Source organism: Mus caroli, unplaced genomic scaffold (assembly GCF_978045245.1).
Source record: "Mus caroli unplaced genomic scaffold, Mus_caroli_1 scaffold_11, whole genome shotgun sequence".
Classification (NCBI taxonomy): Eukaryota; Metazoa; Chordata; class Mammalia; order Rodentia; family Muridae; genus Mus; species Mus caroli.
This window is the reverse complement of record NW_028227266.1, coordinates 32,170,404-32,187,945: the sequence shown is the minus strand read 5'-3', so window position 1 is coordinate 32,187,945 and position 17,542 is coordinate 32,170,404. Positions and strand designations below refer to the sequence as shown.

The 17,542-nt window shown below is 47.4% G+C and overlaps 2 protein-coding genes across 8 annotated transcripts in view; one reads left to right on the top strand and one right to left on the bottom strand.

The window, feature by feature from the left end:
• The window catches only part of St3gal4 (ST3 beta-galactoside alpha-2,3-sialyltransferase 4), a 49,144-nt gene extending 43,278 nt beyond the window's left edge, over positions 1–5,866 (top strand). For both annotated transcript variants that reach the window (XM_021173144.3, XM_085844514.1), the window contains exons 10-11: positions 4,507–4,650; positions 4,951–5,866. In XM_021173144.3, coding sequence (XP_021028803.1) covers positions 4,507–4,650; positions 4,951–5,037 — 231 coding nt within the window. In that variant the 3' untranslated portion in view covers positions 5,038–5,866. The remainder of the gene's footprint in view (positions 1–4,506; positions 4,651–4,950) is intronic.
• A 10,937-nt stretch (positions 5,867–16,803) lies between these two features.
• The window catches only part of Kirrel3 (kirre like nephrin family adhesion molecule 3), a 573,977-nt gene continuing 573,238 nt past the window's right edge, over positions 16,804–17,542 (bottom strand). For all 6 annotated transcript variants that reach the window (XM_085844510.1, XM_029481204.2, XM_085844508.1 and 3 more), the window contains one exon: positions 16,804–17,507. In XM_085844510.1, the coding sequence (XP_085700636.1) occupies positions 17,064–17,507 (444 nt within the window). In that variant the 3' untranslated portion in view covers positions 16,804–17,063. The remainder of the gene's footprint in view (positions 17,508–17,542) is intronic.

The window sequence follows — 17,542 nt, the reverse complement described above, 5'->3', positions numbered from 1 at the left end:
AGGGAGCTGAAGTGGTTTTGTGAGTTACAGCTTTGATTTTCACACTCTGTGTCCTGGTAGTCTGTTGCGGCCTGCCTGCAGTCCACAACACGAACGGTTCAACTGAGAATGGCAGTTCGCTGAAAAGAGAGGAATCTAGACGGGGCGGAAGAAAGAATGGAGCTAAGACAAATCCTGATCAAAGCTCAATTTTATTAATTCCAGACACTCAGTTATAAAGGAAGGGGGAGGGAACCCAATATCCCGCCAAGTAACTCAGGGTCCAGTAGCAGGACGAACACGTGTGTGCCTCCAGGCAGCAAAGGCAGGTTCCAGCAGTGGGCGTGGCAGGACGAATGAGCCGGTAGCTCCACCCTTGAGCAGGCAGGTTCCAGGCTGGGGGAAGGGAGGCCACAGTAGTCTTCAGCTGGTAGGGTTTACCCCACATTGTAGCTTTGCGAATATTATTTCTGTATATCTTAGACTCTCTCATGGGGGCATATGAGACTGCAGAAGGAGGTCACCAGTAGGCATTGGCAGGACTCTTGGCTGTGCCACTTTGTGTGGTTGTTAGGCAGGTCTAACGTTAGGAAATTTCAGTTGCTTATCTTAATGGGTGAGGATAATATTTGCATTGACCACTTAAGCTTAGGCAGGACTTAAGACAGTAATATAAAATGTCACTCACAGAGATTGGAACAGGGGAGCTATCACCTTTCCCATAAAGCCTCCGGATAGGAAGTCAGTTCTTATCATCAACCTGTGACACTATAGAGAACCTACGGCCATGAGCCAAAGCCAGGGTGTATTTGAGGCCACTACGCTGACTGTCATTGGGCAGCAATGGAAAAATCAGTGCAACATCACGGCCAAATACAGCCCTTTCTTTTTCCTTCCCACTGCCAGGAGCTGGATTCAGAGCCTCACCTTCTCCTACTTCCCTCTAAAGCCTTCACTCTATCATACCTTATGCATGCATGCTGGTTCCTTTCAGTGTTTGTCCTTTGCTGTTTGTTAGTTCTCTTGAGACAGGCTGGCCTCAAACTCATAGTAGTCCTCCCAAGTTCTGGGTTTACAAGAATGAGCCACGATACCCAGCTAATATTAGACAAATTTTAAAATCAACATGTTTATTCTCAACTGTCTATATTATCCAACACCATGCATCACATGTCCGCAGTGTGACTGCCCAGTGGTGAGCCCAAGTTCACGGGCTTAGAGAGTAAGCTGTGACCCCCCTGCTCAGAAGAGATGCCCTGTAGCAGAATAAGCTGCCAGTGTCACTGTGGAGTGACAACCTTTCACACTAGAGTTGCTTAAGTGTGGTAGAAGCACAGAGGGGAACACATTTCTGTTGTGTTATCTGGGAAAGTCTACAGTTGAAGTGGTTCTGTTGTCAGTCCTGTGGGGATCATGGCATGTATTAGGCGTGAAGTGGGAGGAGGCAGTCCATTTGGTGTGCAGAGATAAGCCTGCCAATACCAAGTTGTTCTAGTTCAGATGGCATTGAGGGCAGGAAGGGGGATTTCATTTAAGACAGGGTCTCACTGTGTAGACCAGGCTGGAATGCACAGAAATGTGCTTGTCTCTGCTTCTTGGTTGCCAGGGTTACAGGGGTGGACCAGCATGCATGCATAAGGTATGATAGAGTGAAGGCTTTAGAGGGAAGTAGGAGAAGGTGAGGCTCTGAATCCAGCTCCTGGCAGTGGGAAGGAAAAAGAAAGGGCTGTATTTGGCCGTGATGTTGCACTGATTTTTCCATTGCTGCCCAATGACAGTCAGCGTAGTGGCCTCAAATACACCCTGGCTGGCTCATGGCCGTAGGTTCTCTATAGTGTCACAGGTTGATGATAAGAACTGACTTCCTATCCGGAGGCTTTATGGGAAATCTTTTTTTTCAAACTTGTCTTAGGTGAAACATGTTTGGGTTTCCATGGTTGCCGGACTAGGGTCCCCCTGTTCTTGCAGACTGTGGTCTGAGTAAAGAGGTACACTCAGCTCTTGGAGGCTGCTTGCATTCCGTGCTCTGTAGCTCCCTCCATCTTTAAGCCACTAGCAGCTCAAATCTGACTGACTTCATCTCTGAGCTCAGCGTCCAGATTTAGATGGTTAGGTAATTAGGTCAGTGGTTTCCCCTCATAAAAACTGTATGAAATAATGAACTATTCTTTAAACATCCTATTTACATATTTCCCATCTCTGTGAGAGAAGGCAGTTATAAAAGAGAACTGGAGGTTCTGTTCAGTCAGGGTTACCATTGCTGTGATGAAACGCCACGAGCAAAGGCAAGTTGGGGAGAAGTGGATTTATTTTGCTTACCCTTCCATATCATAGTTTATTATTAAAGGAAGTCACGCTAGGAACTCAGGCAGAGCAGGAAGCTGGAGGCAGGAGCTGGAGGAGTGCTCCTCACTGGCTTGGTCAGCTTGCTTTTGTACAGAACCCAGGACCACCAGCCCAGGAGTGGCACTACCTACAGTGGGCTGGGCCCTCCTCCTTCAATCAATAATTAGGAAAATGCCCTACAGGCTTGCCTATAGTAGTGTCTTAGGGGGCAGTTTCTCAATTGATGTTCCTTCCTCCAAGTTGACTCTAGCTGTGTCAAGTTGACATAAAACACTAACCATTGTGAGTTCCAGCACAGTTCCGTGTCCTGCCACCTATGCTTGCCGGGAGGATGGGAGGTTTATGAGTAGCTCTAGGCTTCCTTGGTTTCCCGCTTGGATGACTGCTCAGTTGGGCTCTACTTATTTAATACAGAGACTGTCAGGAGGAGGGGGAGTGTGACGAAGACCGTAAGGAGCAGAGCTGGTGAGGAGGTGATGGCCATGTAATTCTGCAGGACTCCAAACTGGATTCCAGAGCACAGGGTGCTTAACATGGCAGGGGTGGAGGTGCAGTAGTAGATGTCTGAAATCCCAGTACTTGAGAGGCAGAGGTAGGATTTCAGTGTCAGCCTCAGCTACATAGTAAGTTCAAAGCCAGCGAGAGCTGCATAAGATCCTGTCTTAAAGACAAAAGGCAGCAACCGTGGAAAATAAGGCCTACCAAGAAGCAATGGAGAGAAAGACAGTTGAAAGGGATGCCAGGAGAAAAATCAGCCTTTAAGAGGCCTTATGGAATCCAAGAAGTGACTTTCTCAGAGTGATTGGGCAGGTGAAATGTTCTCTAAAGCCCACTGTCTGAGTGAAGCAAGGCAAGCTTCCTGAAGTTTGAATATTAAGTCGACCATTGCTGTGGATAAATTGGGGTGGAAGGAATGGGAAGCAGCCCATAAGATGGGCAGGCAAGGTATCGCTGACCCTGGTTTACAGAAGGGGTATATCATCCCAGGAAAGATCACACAGCCATGGGTGTTGAACCACCACATCCAACGGGGAGGGCAGAGCCCTCTTCCCTTCTTTGAGCAAGTTATTTATATTTGCTAGCTCTAGTTTACTCATTTATAAAATGAGGCTAATAACAGTATCTGTGCATATGTGTTTGGAGAGGCCTGAGTGAGCTCCTGTATTATACCGTGTTGGTACCCAGCATGAAGCCTGACACATATAAATATTCGTGCAACAGATAGTATTATGGTGAGTGTCGCTATTGTCATTCTGACAGCCACGATCCTCCTGGAGACCCAGATCTTCCCCAGATGTGGGAGTTGGATTATCTAGTACGCTGTTGTGTCAGCCAGACTTTCATCCCTGATGTCACCAACTTACTAAGGGAAAGATAGATTTTGTTCAAGGTCTCAGTCGATTTAATCAGTAACAGTGGGGAGGATGTGGTGGAATGTGAGAAGCAGGAGAAAGTACCTACAGGTCCCTTATCTACCCTTATCTTATCCCTACTCACCTTTAGGGTGTGTCTTCCCTCTCTAATCAATTCTTTCTATTCTTCACAGATACAGCCCCGCCCCCAAGTGTACTATAGTAATTTCCTAGGTAGTGAAGTTGATAAGATATAAGATAAACACACTAGCCACGAGACACATAGCAATTTAAACTTAAAACTTAGCAGCTGAAGAGGCAGCTCAGCAGTTCAGGGCACTAGATGCTTCTGCAGAGGACCTGGGTTTAGTTTTCTGCACCCACTTTGGATCACCAGCACCTGTAACTCTAGTTCCAGACCACCCAATGCCTTCTTCTGGTCTCTAGAGGCTCCTGCATGCACATGGTATGTGTAACTCAAGCAGGCACAAACACATAAAAGTAATACATCATTAAGTCTCTGCATTTAAAACTTGATAATCAGGAAAAAGGACGTGGACCGATGGTAGAACACTTGCCTGGAATACATGAGGCCCAGGTTCTATCTCCAGCACCATAGAGAGTTCACAGTTTTCTTGAGTAATAACTCCACTTTCCCATCTGTATTAGCTCCATTCAGGTACGTGCTTGGTTAGTTAGCTGTTGCCCTGTTGGACAGCTAAGGTCAACGAGAACTGGGCAGAGAACTGACCCTGACTATGTGTGAGGTAGATGGTGGAGGACGAGGGGATTGTGTTGTTTTTAAACTCCCTCTTACTCTGTCCCTCAGAAGCCAACCACGGGTCTGCTAGCCATCACCTTGGCTCTACACCTCTGCGACTTAGTGCACATTGCTGGCTTTGGCTATCCAGATGCCTCCAACAAGAAGCAGACTATCCACTACTATGAACAGATCACACTTAAGTCTATGGCGGTAAGCAACCCATTTGGGAGCCCAGTGAGCCAGGTTGGCTAGGATGACACAACTGGAGGGATGTTGGGTGTAGGGGACACAGAATGGCTCTGGATGTGGTCATTCAGTATCAGAGCTGGTACCTGGGCATTTGGACACCACAGCTGGCATCCTCTGCTTTTGCCACATGACTTCTGTCTCCTATCTGAGAACCAGCATAAGGAAGAAAATTCCCAGGAAGCCTGGAACCAGGGAGATGGGGAGGAAGAATTTTCTAAAGACAGAGAGCTACCTCTCATTTTTCCTTGGCTGTCTCCACAGGGATCAGGCCATAATGTCTCCCAAGAGGCTATCGCCATCAAGCGGATGCTAGAGATGGGAGCTGTCAAGAACCTCACATACTTCTGACTTGGATGGGAGCTGTAACACCTTGGTTCCCTACTTTGGCATCTGAGTAGGCCCTGTCTACAGCTTAGGGGTACCTGGTGCCAGTACAATCCAACTGAACTCACCCTCAATGGAGAGGGAGTTCTGGGGCTGTCCAGGTCTCCAGAGAGGCTATGCCCCTGCCTACTTTGGTGGATTTCAAATCCAGACAGGGTGGTCATACTGAGGCTACAGGAGCCTGGCTAAAGGGGGCGGGGGGGCTGTTACCATGGCATCCCCTCTCTCAGCCAGCACAAAGAGCTGTTTTGTTTTGTATTGTTGGTGGTGGTTGGTTGGGTTTTGTTTGTTTGTTTGTTTGTTTGTTTTTGTTTGCTTTGTTTTGTTCTTGAGACAGGGTCTGACTGTGAAACCCTGGCTAATCTGGAACTCACTATGTAGACCAGACTGGTCTTGAACTCACAGAGATCCAACTGCCTTTGCCTCCCAAGTGTTGGGATGAAAGGCATGTACTACGCCTGGCCCCAACACCAAGAGATTATTTAACATTCTATTTAATTAAGGGGTAGGAAAATGAATGGGCTGGTCCCAGGACGTTCATGAAAGGGACACAATACAGTGTTCTGCCCACTTTTTAATAAAATTTACATGTGATTGGCCTGTTAAGGCCCAATTCTAGAGCTGGCCTCCCAGAAAGATGGAGGCATCAAGAGTGGGAGGGTGTCCTCCAGAGAGGGGTTGCTACTTCCCAGCAGGCATGGGGGGGAGCATTGACAAGGGGGTTCCACCTAGAAGGGGCCTCACCTTGAAAAGAGGTTGTAAAAGACCATTAAAACATTTTTTTTTTCTAAAATGGAAGCACTTGTGGGCCTCTGTGTCCTTTCAGATTGGGGAGAACATTGCTGGGGGTGAGATTACAGCAGAATTTTTGAGATGGTACCAAGGGTGAGCATTGCCATCCTGGTGGTGCCTAGGGCAAGCATTACCATCCTGGTGGTGCCTAGGGCGAGCATTACCATCCTGGCAGAGCATACAAGCAGTCAGAGCCCAGATCAGCCCTGTCTTCAGACACCCAGCCTGGCATCTTGGAGCCCAAGGGACTAAGGAAGGGAGGAGAGGTGAAGGAGAGGTGGCAACACCCTTTCCCATCATCCTTCCTCTCCCTCCCCATTCCTCAAGTTACCCGGATCTTAGGCTGGGAATTGCATGTTTTAAGGACAGGGTGGAGTCAGACAGAGAAGGCTGCTTTCCTTCTTAAATTAAGTGGGACTCAAAAAATAGAGCTGATGGGAGGTCCTGCGAGTGCAGCAGTATGAGTTGCCAGGTTTGCAATGGGCAGGGCTGGGGGACAACACTGGAGGGATTTGGCAAGTTCTGTCGGTTCGTCACTGGTCCAGGGAATGAGACTTTTCCTTCCCAGCCTCTTGAAACTTAACAGTCCTGCCATTTGCTTGGCTCTTTGGCCTTATTCTCCATCTTGCAGGCTCTGCTCTATTGCCAAGTGGGCCTCTTGCCACCCCTACAGCTGTTCCTTTACATCTGGAGCCAGGAGGGAGTGTTGGAACTGCCTCTAGGGGACTGGAACTCACAGCTGTGTTCCTGGCTTTCTCAGAAAGAGCTGCAGTCTTGAGGCTCTGAGACAAGCCAGACAGGGATGGGATAGATAGGGAAGGGCAGTGGCTAGGGAGGGACCACGGAGGGTGACACCACATCCTGGACACCGCTGGAACAGTACAGAGAACAGCCAGCCTCATCTAACTGAAAACTCCTGAGCAGCAGCTCAAGTAGGGTTGGGAGTGGTCTGCGGGGATTCTGAAAGGTAGCAGGACTACACTGTCTGAAGCCCTTGTTTTCTCTACTGATCAGGACAAGCTGTCAAAGAGGCTTTTTTTGTAGGGGTTTGTGAGTGCCTCTAGCCATCCAGACTTTGCTTTCCTAAAAGGGAGTGTCCGTTTCTCTATCTGAGGCCTTTGAAGGGGACTGTCTGCACACTTGATCCAGCTGCCCTGGACTGAGGCCACCGCCTGATACTGAACGTGCCGAAACTTGAGCCAGAAGCCATACACACTGGGTCACACTGCTCCTCCTAACTCCACAAGTCTCAAAGATAGGGAGGTTTATAATCTTGGGTTGACGGCGAGACACAATCATATGCACAACAAAGTGTGTATCTAGGCATCCACCCAGTGTGTTCTTTTGCGGGGGAGGGAGGGCATTGGAGGGAGGAGAATGGGTCCAGCTCTCCAAACTGTATGCAGCAGAGGCAGTGCCCAGCAAGGGTCAAGGCTGGGAGTGGAGCTTTGATGGGGAGTTATTGGATGAGGTTCTTTAGTGTTCTGGGAAAGAAGCTTTCAGCCTAACTTATGTGAATGGATCGCGTGCCAACTTGCCTGGTACTGATTAAACCGTGCCCTGAAAAGGCCGCTGGAGGAGAAAAGAAATAGGGGGACAACAACTGAGTTTACATCAGGTTGGGCCTGCCAGTTTGCTCTGTGCTTCAAGCTCGGATGCTGGCCTTCTTAAAGTCAGAAGAAGAATTTGTCTCAGTTACCTGGAGTGACCTGGAGAAATGGAGATTCCTGGGACTCATGCTGCTAAGTGTGGGGCTCAGGAATCAAACTCTTAACGAGTTTGATCCAGAGCCACTGCACCAAGTCTAGACTCTAGTCTAGGAGGATCTCTCATGGGCCTCTCTCTTCTCAATCCTCCCATCTGGTTTGCTGTAAACCCCATCCTAATCCCCCGTGCCCTTCAGCAGTGTTAAATTAGCCTCACCGTGCACCGCGCGCGCAGGTTCCGCCCCCGACGAGGGGGAAGAGGCAGGGGAGGGAGGGGGCGTTTACTGAGTTGAGTTTGTCTTACTCTTGTCAGTGGCTGGGCGGGGCCGGCGGACAAGAGTTTCTTGGTTTCTGAACTCAGACACTTTAGCAGGCCTCCGCCTAAATCGGCCTGAGTGCTGGGCCCTGGGGAGTCGGGGTGGGGATTGAAGGGGATAATGGCTGCTCAGAGCTCTGCTGCTTCCCATGAGGCCAGAGAGAAGAGACCGACTGCCTGGGAGCCCAAGAAACCAGGAAGCCTAGAAACCAGGAGAGACTCTCCCAGCTTGAGACCACCAAGAGTATGGGTCTTTCATCTAACACGTTTAAATGATGTCTTATTTTCAGATATTGGAGGGTTTGTTTTAATTTGTTTTATTTTAAAATTATGTGTCCGTGAATGTTACGTACACCTGAGGGCAGAAGCGTTGGATTCCCCTGGAGCTGAATTTACAGGCGGTTGTGAGCTGCCCCTCGTGGATCCTGGGAACCAAATTCCGGTCGTCTGTTCCTACATGCTCTTAACCGCTGAGCCATCTTTTCAGGCCCTCCTCCCCTTTGAGGTTTTGATTTACACTTTCAGAGGACATAAGTATATATTCAATTGCTTTTTCTCCTGAGACTGTCTAGTCTGCAAAACGTTTCAACTTGGAAACAATACTGTCTGCGAGACAGTTAAGTGTAGTGTGCACGCACACACAAGACAGTCCCCTCCCCGCTGGTTCCTTTAATTAGCCGAAGAAACCTCTGTTTCTCCATCTGGAAAATGCTGATTACCCATGCCTGTCTCACAATGAAATCTTCAGGATCTAATGGGAACATGATTGTAAAGACATTGTGTGGACTGTAAAGTGAGTTATAAATAAGGGGATCGCAAAGCAGCCTTGCACAATGGAAAATACTGGAGAGTGTGTAGAACTGGTGAGCTAGATTTGTGAAACCAAATACTTGTCCCCGTACTGAATTAACCCACACGGGGAGGCAAGTCTATCTTGAATCACACCCACAAGCTTAGTAGAGGGCTGTGGCAGTCAAATGTAGGTTTCGCATAATCTGTGAGCCAAGTGCAATTCCTTGCTACCAGTGGTTTTCAAGTTCCAGTACGACACTGCTAGGGATTCTTAGAAATGTTTGGAAAGTGATGTCACTGTTTTAGTGGTATGTGGTACATTACAGTAGCTTCCTAAACACGACTGGGAAGCACAACAGCATAGTTGATGTGTGCTCCTCTGAGCCTTCTGTTGTTGTTGTAATCTTAATTGTAGCTACAGAAAGTGATTTGGTGGTTCAAAATTATCTTGGTTCTGTACAAGCCCTGGCTCTAGGAAATTAGGTCTGTCTTCCAAATTGAAAGTCTGAGGTAGGTGTGTGTGTGTGTGTGCACGTGTATGGCCCTCAACTGATGAGGAGTCCATTGTGAAATCAAGATGCATCCAGCTAATGATGTATAAAACAGTAGTCCCTTGATGCTTGGCAGAGGCAGTGCCCCACAGCACCTAGCCATTCATGTGGTCATGGTGGGAACCCCACACTGCTCTCCTCTGGGCTCTACTGTGGCTAGGTGTATTATTGCATCCCCTCTCCCCCTTGAGGTAGGACCTTGCTGTGTATCCTAAGCTAGCTCTGGTACTCACTATGGAACCCAGGCTGATCTTGGGCTCATGGCAACCCTCCTGCTTCTTCAGTGCTAGGGTTACAAATTGTGTCACTACACTACTTTTACATATACTATTTATCATAAGCAAAGAAGTGGATCAGGATATAACACCATTATAAATCAAAGAACTCTGGTGTGTGTGTGTGTGTGTGTGTGTGTGTGTGTGTGTATAAGAGAGAGAGACAGAGAGACAGAGACAGAGAATGAGTACTTCGTCTACTCTTTTTCCTGTCCCATTCTTTGTCAAAAAACAAAAATAAAAACCTCGCTCAGTGTCAGCTCCATAAGAAAGTACGGACAAATGAATATCTGTGGTGCCTATTAGCACACCAAAGTACATGTAGCATGCAGGCCTTCAGTCTTCCTCAGTACCTGTGTCTCTTCTCAGCCCTTGCTACCCTGCCCCCTACCCTAAACTCCAGATCAAGAGCCTCCCTTCCATCAACTTTTTATTTCTATCTTGGCTCTCTCTCTCTCTCTCTCTCTCTCTCTCTCTCTCTCTCTCTCTCTCTTCCTCCCTCCCCCTGCCCCGCCCACTCTGTCTTGGTCCTCCCCTCTATGCTCTCTCTTATCTTCCTCTCCTCTCTCCATCCCCCTGATTCACACTGCTGGCCTTGTTGAGTCTAACTTTCTCTCCCTGCTCTCTAGCTGTATTGCAAACTTATCGACAATAAAATCCTTCCCCTCAACCATACCTTGGAGTGGCCCTGTCCTCGTGTTATACAATCAGGATCTTTGGACTTCTTTGCCTGAGAAATAAGCTGACAAGATGTGATGATGTATACATTTTTAATCCCAGCACTCCAGAGGCAGAGGTAGATAGATCTTTGAGTTCAAGGACAGCCTAGTATGCATAGCAGTTCCAGGGCAGAGCAGCAAAGGGAGACCCTGTCTGAAAAATAAAACAACCCAAAAAGAAATAAGGTAGATTGTGTGTGTGTGTGTGTGTGTGTGTGTGTGTGTGTGTGTTGTAACACAATTGGTAGTGTGCTTGCTTAGCACACACAAAGCTCTGGGTTAGATTCAAGATACCACATAAATAGAGTGTGGTCATCCAGGAAATGGTAACATGAGAGGTTATCCTGGGGTACGGAGCCAGATTGAAGTCAAGTCTGGGTTACATGAGACTCTGTTTTGAAAAGAAAAAGGGAAAAAGCAAGGTAGGGAAATGACCTTGAGATTCAGTCAGTGGCAAATTTGGGAGGAGCCCAGATGCCTTGGAAGCCTCAGCTGCTTTGCTTTACTTCTAAGGACGGCGGGCGGGCGGGAAGAGCAGCTGAGCTAGTTACAAGTGTTTGGCAGAGAGAGGGGTTAGGGAAACTTGAACTTTGGGAAGCAGGTGTTATTGCTTGTTCATATCAGATTCCTGGGGAGAGCTAAGAGAATAAAGCATACCGAGGCATTCATTCTTCGTCTCTAGGAAGGATGAGGAGGATGGAGCTGAGCAGAGAGAGTGAGACCTGGAGACCTCTCCAGTTGCAGGTATTAACTGGGCTATTCCAGAACCATCTATGGTTCTGATCCTTCCTAGAAGACTCTTGGCAGCTACCGTGCACTTGAACATGTCACTTGCTTTAACGTGATTTTTTCTCTGCCTGACGTGAGCCTCAGGAGTAGCCGATGGCATGGAAAGCTGTGTTTCTCCTTTCTCTGTGGCTTTGCCATGCCAGTGGAGCCCTTGTGTGATAGGAGAGCCAGAAAACCTTTTTAATTAAGTTACTTGGAAACCCTGCTGCAGCTCTCACCCGTGCCCCTTTGTCTGTATTTGCCCCCTTTCAGTATTTTCTCCAAAGAAAATTTAGTATCAAGAATTCAATTTCTTAGTGCCCACGCAACAAAGCCTTCCCTGATCCTCAAATTTCCATGCAAAAGTGGTGAAGCAGGTATCTTTAATTCAGTCCCCTTGGTATCCTCTTGGGAGATGATTACCCACCTAAATTCAACTTCCTAGATGGACTAGTATTTTCCTCTTGCATATTAAAGATAGATTTCACAGGACTCACATTCTTCCAGTGAAGTCGTGGCTTCCGGACTCAATTTTCTAACCCCTTTGAGTGTTAATTCTTTACACACACACCACTAGCATCACCACCACCTTGATAAAAGAGCATCCTTCAAATGTCCTTGGTATATTCCAATATATTGCCAGTGGTCATAAGGTTAAGGAACAGCAGAAAGAGAGACTTGTGTTTGTTTGGTATTCCCCAGTCAGGGAGGTCAAGGGACCATCTTGATCAGGATGCCCCTTCCCTGTGGGTGGCTTGCCTGTCCTGAAGAAGGCACTGGGAACCTGGAGTGGCAGGCAGATACTGTCAGAAGCAACTCATACAGCCAGGACTGGCTAGCTCAGTGGGAACCACAAACCAAGCATGACATCTAATTCCCCATGGAGTAAGGGGCACCTAATGTGTATATAAAATCCAAGATGTATCCTGTGAATGATGTATGTTCACAAAAGGCGATTTATTTTATTGTTTGTTTTGAAGTTTTGAGGATCAGACCCAGGGCTTTGCACAAAGCACCTTGCCCCTGAGTTAATGCACCCTCATCCTTCACAAAAGGCCTTTCAGGAAAAGCTGCAGAAGGATTAAAACAGCAGGGCTTGTGATGAAAACTTTCAGTGCATGTTCAAGAACTGACACAAAGGGAGGTGGCTCAAGGAAGAGCCACAATGATGGAGGGAGAGAATTGGTGATCCAGCATCAGACACCCTCTCACCAGGAAGGCAATCCGTATCTGTAGAAAGAAGGGCAACTTGATGTTGTCTCCTTTCCCTGTTTGTGACTTGGCCAGGAAGTCTGAAACACGAGAAAAGGAACAGAGGACCAGAGCCCTCTTCATTCAAAGAGAGCTGTTTATCAGCGACTTCCAGAGATTGCTGCAGGTTTTGATGCTAGAACGGCCAATGCTGGTGTGCACTTGGAGTTTCTAAAACCAATCCAGATAAGATGCTTTCAAAGTCAGGAGTGGTGGCACACACCTTTAGTTCCAGCACTCAGGAGACAGAGGCAGAGGCAGGCGGATCTCGAATTAAAAAAAAAAAGTGCTTTCAAAAGACCTTTGTATAGAGGAAGGAAATTTGATATTTTTAGAGCCTTGTCATTAGTTTATGCCTAAATGTTTTTCCTCTAATAGACAAACTTACAGGCCCTTTAAACAATTTATATTTGAATTAAAGTTTGTAGAGCAGAGTCTAAGGGCAGCACGTCCTTTCCTCTTTTTTCCCCTTGACGGACACATCACACAAACCACACATTCCTGGGAAGTTCTAATCAATCTGCTGGATGTGAACCCTCTGTTTCACTTCCTGCTTCATAATAGCAAATACCACACCAGCATATTTTCCTCCCCGACCAGGAAGTGAGGGATGAATTTCCTGTTAGCTCCACTCCGTTCTGAGAAACCATCCAAGGACAACACCAGGTCTGTCTACATCAGGCTGTTTGCTTCATTTCCTTGAATCCTTAGTGCTCCTGAAACTCAAAGGCGATTTCTTTATAATGGGTGCTTTATAATGACTTGTATCAGCAGGCTTCTCAGAAACAGATTTGGTGTGGCAGCTTAGCTCTTCATTCGAGAGCACTTCCTATTCGGAGGCAGTTGAAGGGCGGTGGAAATAACCCTGGCCTTTGCAGACTGATAGCAAGCCTGAGAATTAGAAACTGGGCTCTTGTCCAGTGACTGTGTGAGCCAATAATGAAGTCCCAGATATCAGAAAACTGGATCCTGGCCTGAGTAGGGGGTGATACACAGAATGGCTTTGTTTCTCAGGGAATTTGTGGTCTTTCCAGGTCATCCAGGGACTTAAGGTGGAGGCTGAAGGCCAGCCTCCTTGAGGGAGTTGTGGCTTGTCCTTGCCCAGTCTGCCCTTGAGTAGCACGTAGCTATTACTGTTAGCCGCTTCCACCAGCACTCTGGAGAAAGTGGCTTTGTGCTTGTACTGCAGTGTGGAGATGTCGTGCACTGTAGTTAAGTGTGTCCAAATCTTACAGTTGCTTTTATGATCTCTGTGGTCTTGAGCAAATCTTTTGGCTTCTTTAAGCCTCAGTTCCACGTGAGGATGTAGCTGGGTGGTGGTGGCTCACACCTTTACTCCCAGTACCCGGGAGGTCGAGACAGGTGAATCTCAGTGAGTTCGAGGCTATCCTGGTCTACAGAGCAAATTCCAGGATAGCTGGGGCTACACAGAGAAACCCTGTCTTGAGAATAAACGAACAAGTACAAACAAGCCAAAACCAAAAAATAAAAAATAAAAAAGAAGAAGAAAGGAAGGTGCTTCATCAAACTGTAAGATTCAGTATAATGTAACTATAGAGCACTCATTTCATAACACAGGGGTTCCCCTCCCTCCCCCCACTTCTCTTTACTATCGTTTTTCTACCTCCACTTCTTGTGAGAGTCAGCAAGGCTGGAGAAAACTGAGGGATGAACACGTTTGGGCTCTTTCTTAATGTTCCAGAGCCCACCCCACCCCAAACTCAAAGCGGAGGGAGCTTTGAGTAAAGAAATTGTCCAGCCCACAGCATGTTTTCCTGTCCACTTTCTACTTTCTTACAAACACTGAGTGACTTGTTTCTTCTGCAATTCTTGCTGTGTCTGTGCATGGGAGAGTTGGTCATTGCACAGCCTAGTCTGATTGGGGTCAGCTTGGTGCTGTCTCTTTGTCGTTTGTGATTGTCTACATTTTCCCCCCTTGGAACATGTCAAGGCCCTGGAGGGTCAGGGGACAGTTTTCTTTCCTGTTCTGGTTATTGTGTCATAGTCCCTGATTCCAGAAAATAATGGATACTTCTACCCTATAAGTTCAGTATATGTTGGGCTGGAGAGATGGCTCAGCGGTTAAGAGCACTGGCTACTTGCTCTTCCAGAGGTCCTGAGTTCAATTCCTAGCAACCACATGGTGGCTCACAACCATCTGTAATGGGATCTGATGCCTTCTTCTGGTATGTCTGAAGACAGCTACAGTGTACTCATATAAATTTTAAAAAGTTCAGTATATGTGTTATAAGTGTGTAGTGTGTATTTTAGAGGGGAGAAGGAAAGAAGAGAGAAGAGAAGGGGAGAGAGAAGAAGAGGAGGAGGTGGAAGAGGAAGAAGAGGAGGAGGAGAAGAGGAGAAGGAGAGAAAAGGGTCTAGAGGAGAGTACTGTGGTTAGGATTAGGAAGTAGCTTACTCCACCATGTCCAAGTGAAAGATCAGGGGAACGTAATGGGTCAATCCTCTTTAGTCATTTCTCCCTTATCCTGACACATTAATGCAGTTAACATTCAGTCCTGGGTCTTTGTTTCCTATTGGCAAAGGCTGAATGCATATGAGAAGAGGGAATTCCTGTTGAGATGAACCTAGAGAGGGTAGGGTTCAGCAATCCCAGAGTCTGTGACAAGCCAGAATGGTACCAGCAGCAGGACGAAGGGTCTGAGTACAAAATTTCATTTCTGATGGGTTTCTTATCCTTCCATCTTGGGGACAGCATAGGATGATATCAAGGGAACAGTGGTAGTTTTGAAACATTAAGAAATATAATTGAAGCAGAAAGTTACTCTGGGTGGAGTAGCTGTAAAGGCTAGGCGTAAAATCTAAGGTTAAGATCACCCAAGAAAACAGAGTATGGATAAGTACAAATTTGATGATGAGGAATCTCATGGTGGGTAAGAACCCCCCAGCTGATGAGGTCCTCCCATCCTTAGGAACAATTTGGGTTCTTGAGAGTTCTATCTGAACCCCACTCCCTGTACTAAAACACTAATTCATCTATCCTGTCCACTATGATGATGTTTAGCTCTCTCTCTCTCAAGATTTATTTTATTTATTATTTTATCTAAGTACACTGTAGCTGTCTTCAGATGCACCAGAAGAGGCATCAGATCTCATTACAAATCATGTGTTTGCTGGGATTTGAACTCAGGACCTTTGGGAAAGCAGTCAGAGCTCTTAACCACTGAGCCATCTCTCCAGCCCATTAAGCTTGTGTCTTTCTTTTCTTTTCTTTTCTTTTCTTTTCTTTTCTTTTCTTTTCTTTTCTTTTCTTTTCTTTTCTTTTCTTTTCTTTTTTCCTTCTCTCTCTCTCTCTCTCTCTCTCTCTCTCTCTCTCTCTCTCTCTCTCATGTTTAGTTTTCTACCTAAGTGAGTATACTCTGGGTCTTTTTTTCTTTTTGAGTCCTATACTTGAGTGTTAGCGTATTGGTGGTGATCTATAGTCTTTCAAGAGGGCCTGCTTCTTGTAAAAGGCTAGAAGGATCTGGCCAGTATCCAAAGTCATGGTATTGACTTAGCTACATTTGTCAAGAATTAGTTAGTGTTTGGTAAAACCTGTTTTTTCCCCCTCTAATGTAATCCACAAACAGAGTGTTAACTTGTAGATTCTATAATGACCACAACCAGCCCCAACAATGACCTTCCCTCCCTGGGGAGAACTGAAGTGAAGCAAACAAAACATAACACAACAACAACAACAAAAATCCTTCCAACCAACCAACTAAAAATCCCGAGCTCCCACAATGTACTTGGACTCTTGAGGTCTTCCTGTGGCACGTGCAGAAACAAAAGCACAGAACAGGTTTGTTGGGTAATGGCCCTAACGTTTATTCTTAAGTGGGGAGTGATGGGAAAGAGGTAAAGAAAACTGTCCCTCTTGCACACAGAGTCCTGTCTATTGGAGAATGGATCATTGTTCCTTGTGGTCATCAGCTGAAAGAGTCTGTCTCATCCTCCAGCCTAGATTTTAGCACCCCCTCAAACCCCCATCTCCCAGGAAGCACGCTGCAGTAACTGTTCAAAAAACCCTGACCAGAGCAGTTCTCACACTTAGCTCAATTGTGCTGTGGGAAGGAAGGGAGAACACGGAGCAGGGGATGAGGATGAGGGTGAGGGCTCTGAACTGCACAGTCTGGCACAGGGTGTGTTGGGCCAGTTGTTTTCCAGGAGTTCACATTCTCCCTCTTTCCCTTCCTCAGCTCTGAGGACACTAGACTCTGAAGGGCCAGTCCCACCACCAAGCGCAGAGGTATCAAGTCCAAGAACAGAACTGCAAGAATACAGACACAAACACCAAACAAAGTGGGGGCGGACTCCCAGGCAGATGCTCCTTTGGTCAGGGCCATTTCTCAGCCCCCAGCCTCTGTGGTATAGGCTATGCACAGTGGGGAGGCTGGGGTCTCCGGAGCAGCTCAGTGCTGGGAAAAAGTCCTCCGTTCCTCAAGGCTGCAAGGAATACAGACACCAGGGATGGCTTATGGGCAGCAAGAGGAGCTAGGAAAGTGGACGGCAGTTTCATAAAAGCAAAGTTCTAGCTGCCACGAGTGCCCATGGGAGGACAAGGTGGTTGAGGGACCTTTAGGGAAGAGCAAGAGACAGAGGCCCTGAACACTATCCGCTCAGCTGCATACTCTCCATTTCCCACCTGGGAGCCAGATTTGTGCTTGATCAGAGCTTCGAAGGAAGGTGTTAACAGAGGTGCTCGGAAACCACCCCGGAGGTGGCCAGTTTTAGGGTCCTCTGCAAAGTAGCCCCAATCCTTGGAGAACGAGAATGTACCAGGTCCTCCTCCTTGGCCCATCCCCCACCACAGGGCGTGGTCCTCAGACGTGAGTCTGCATCCGCCGCTGCAGGGGTCGGCTGGGGTCAGAGTTCTGGGAAGAGGACTGGGAATGGTGGGAAGAGGAGGCAGAAGCCTTGCTGGCCTTGTCAAACTGCACGTAGCCATCTTGCTTGCCGCTGCTGCTGACGCTGCTGTCACACTGCGTGTCCAGGAAGGAGCTGCTGTCGCTGAGGGAGCCCCTCTGAAACTCCCGCTCACAAAGCTCAATGGAAGAGCTGCCCATGCCCAGCACAAACCTCTGTCCATAGTCGTAGAGGCGGCCCTGGCCGCTCAAGGTGCTGTAGATGTTGGTGAAGGACATGCCTGTGGGCACACGCTGTTTGCCTGTCGGACGCAGGTCTGGCTGGCAGCTGGACAGGGAGATGGTTGGAGTTGAATGGTGTTCTTTGAAGGTGTTGACACTGTAGTAGCCGTTGGTGGGGTCCTGGGTAGGCAAGAACAAGAGGCGTTTTACCAGGG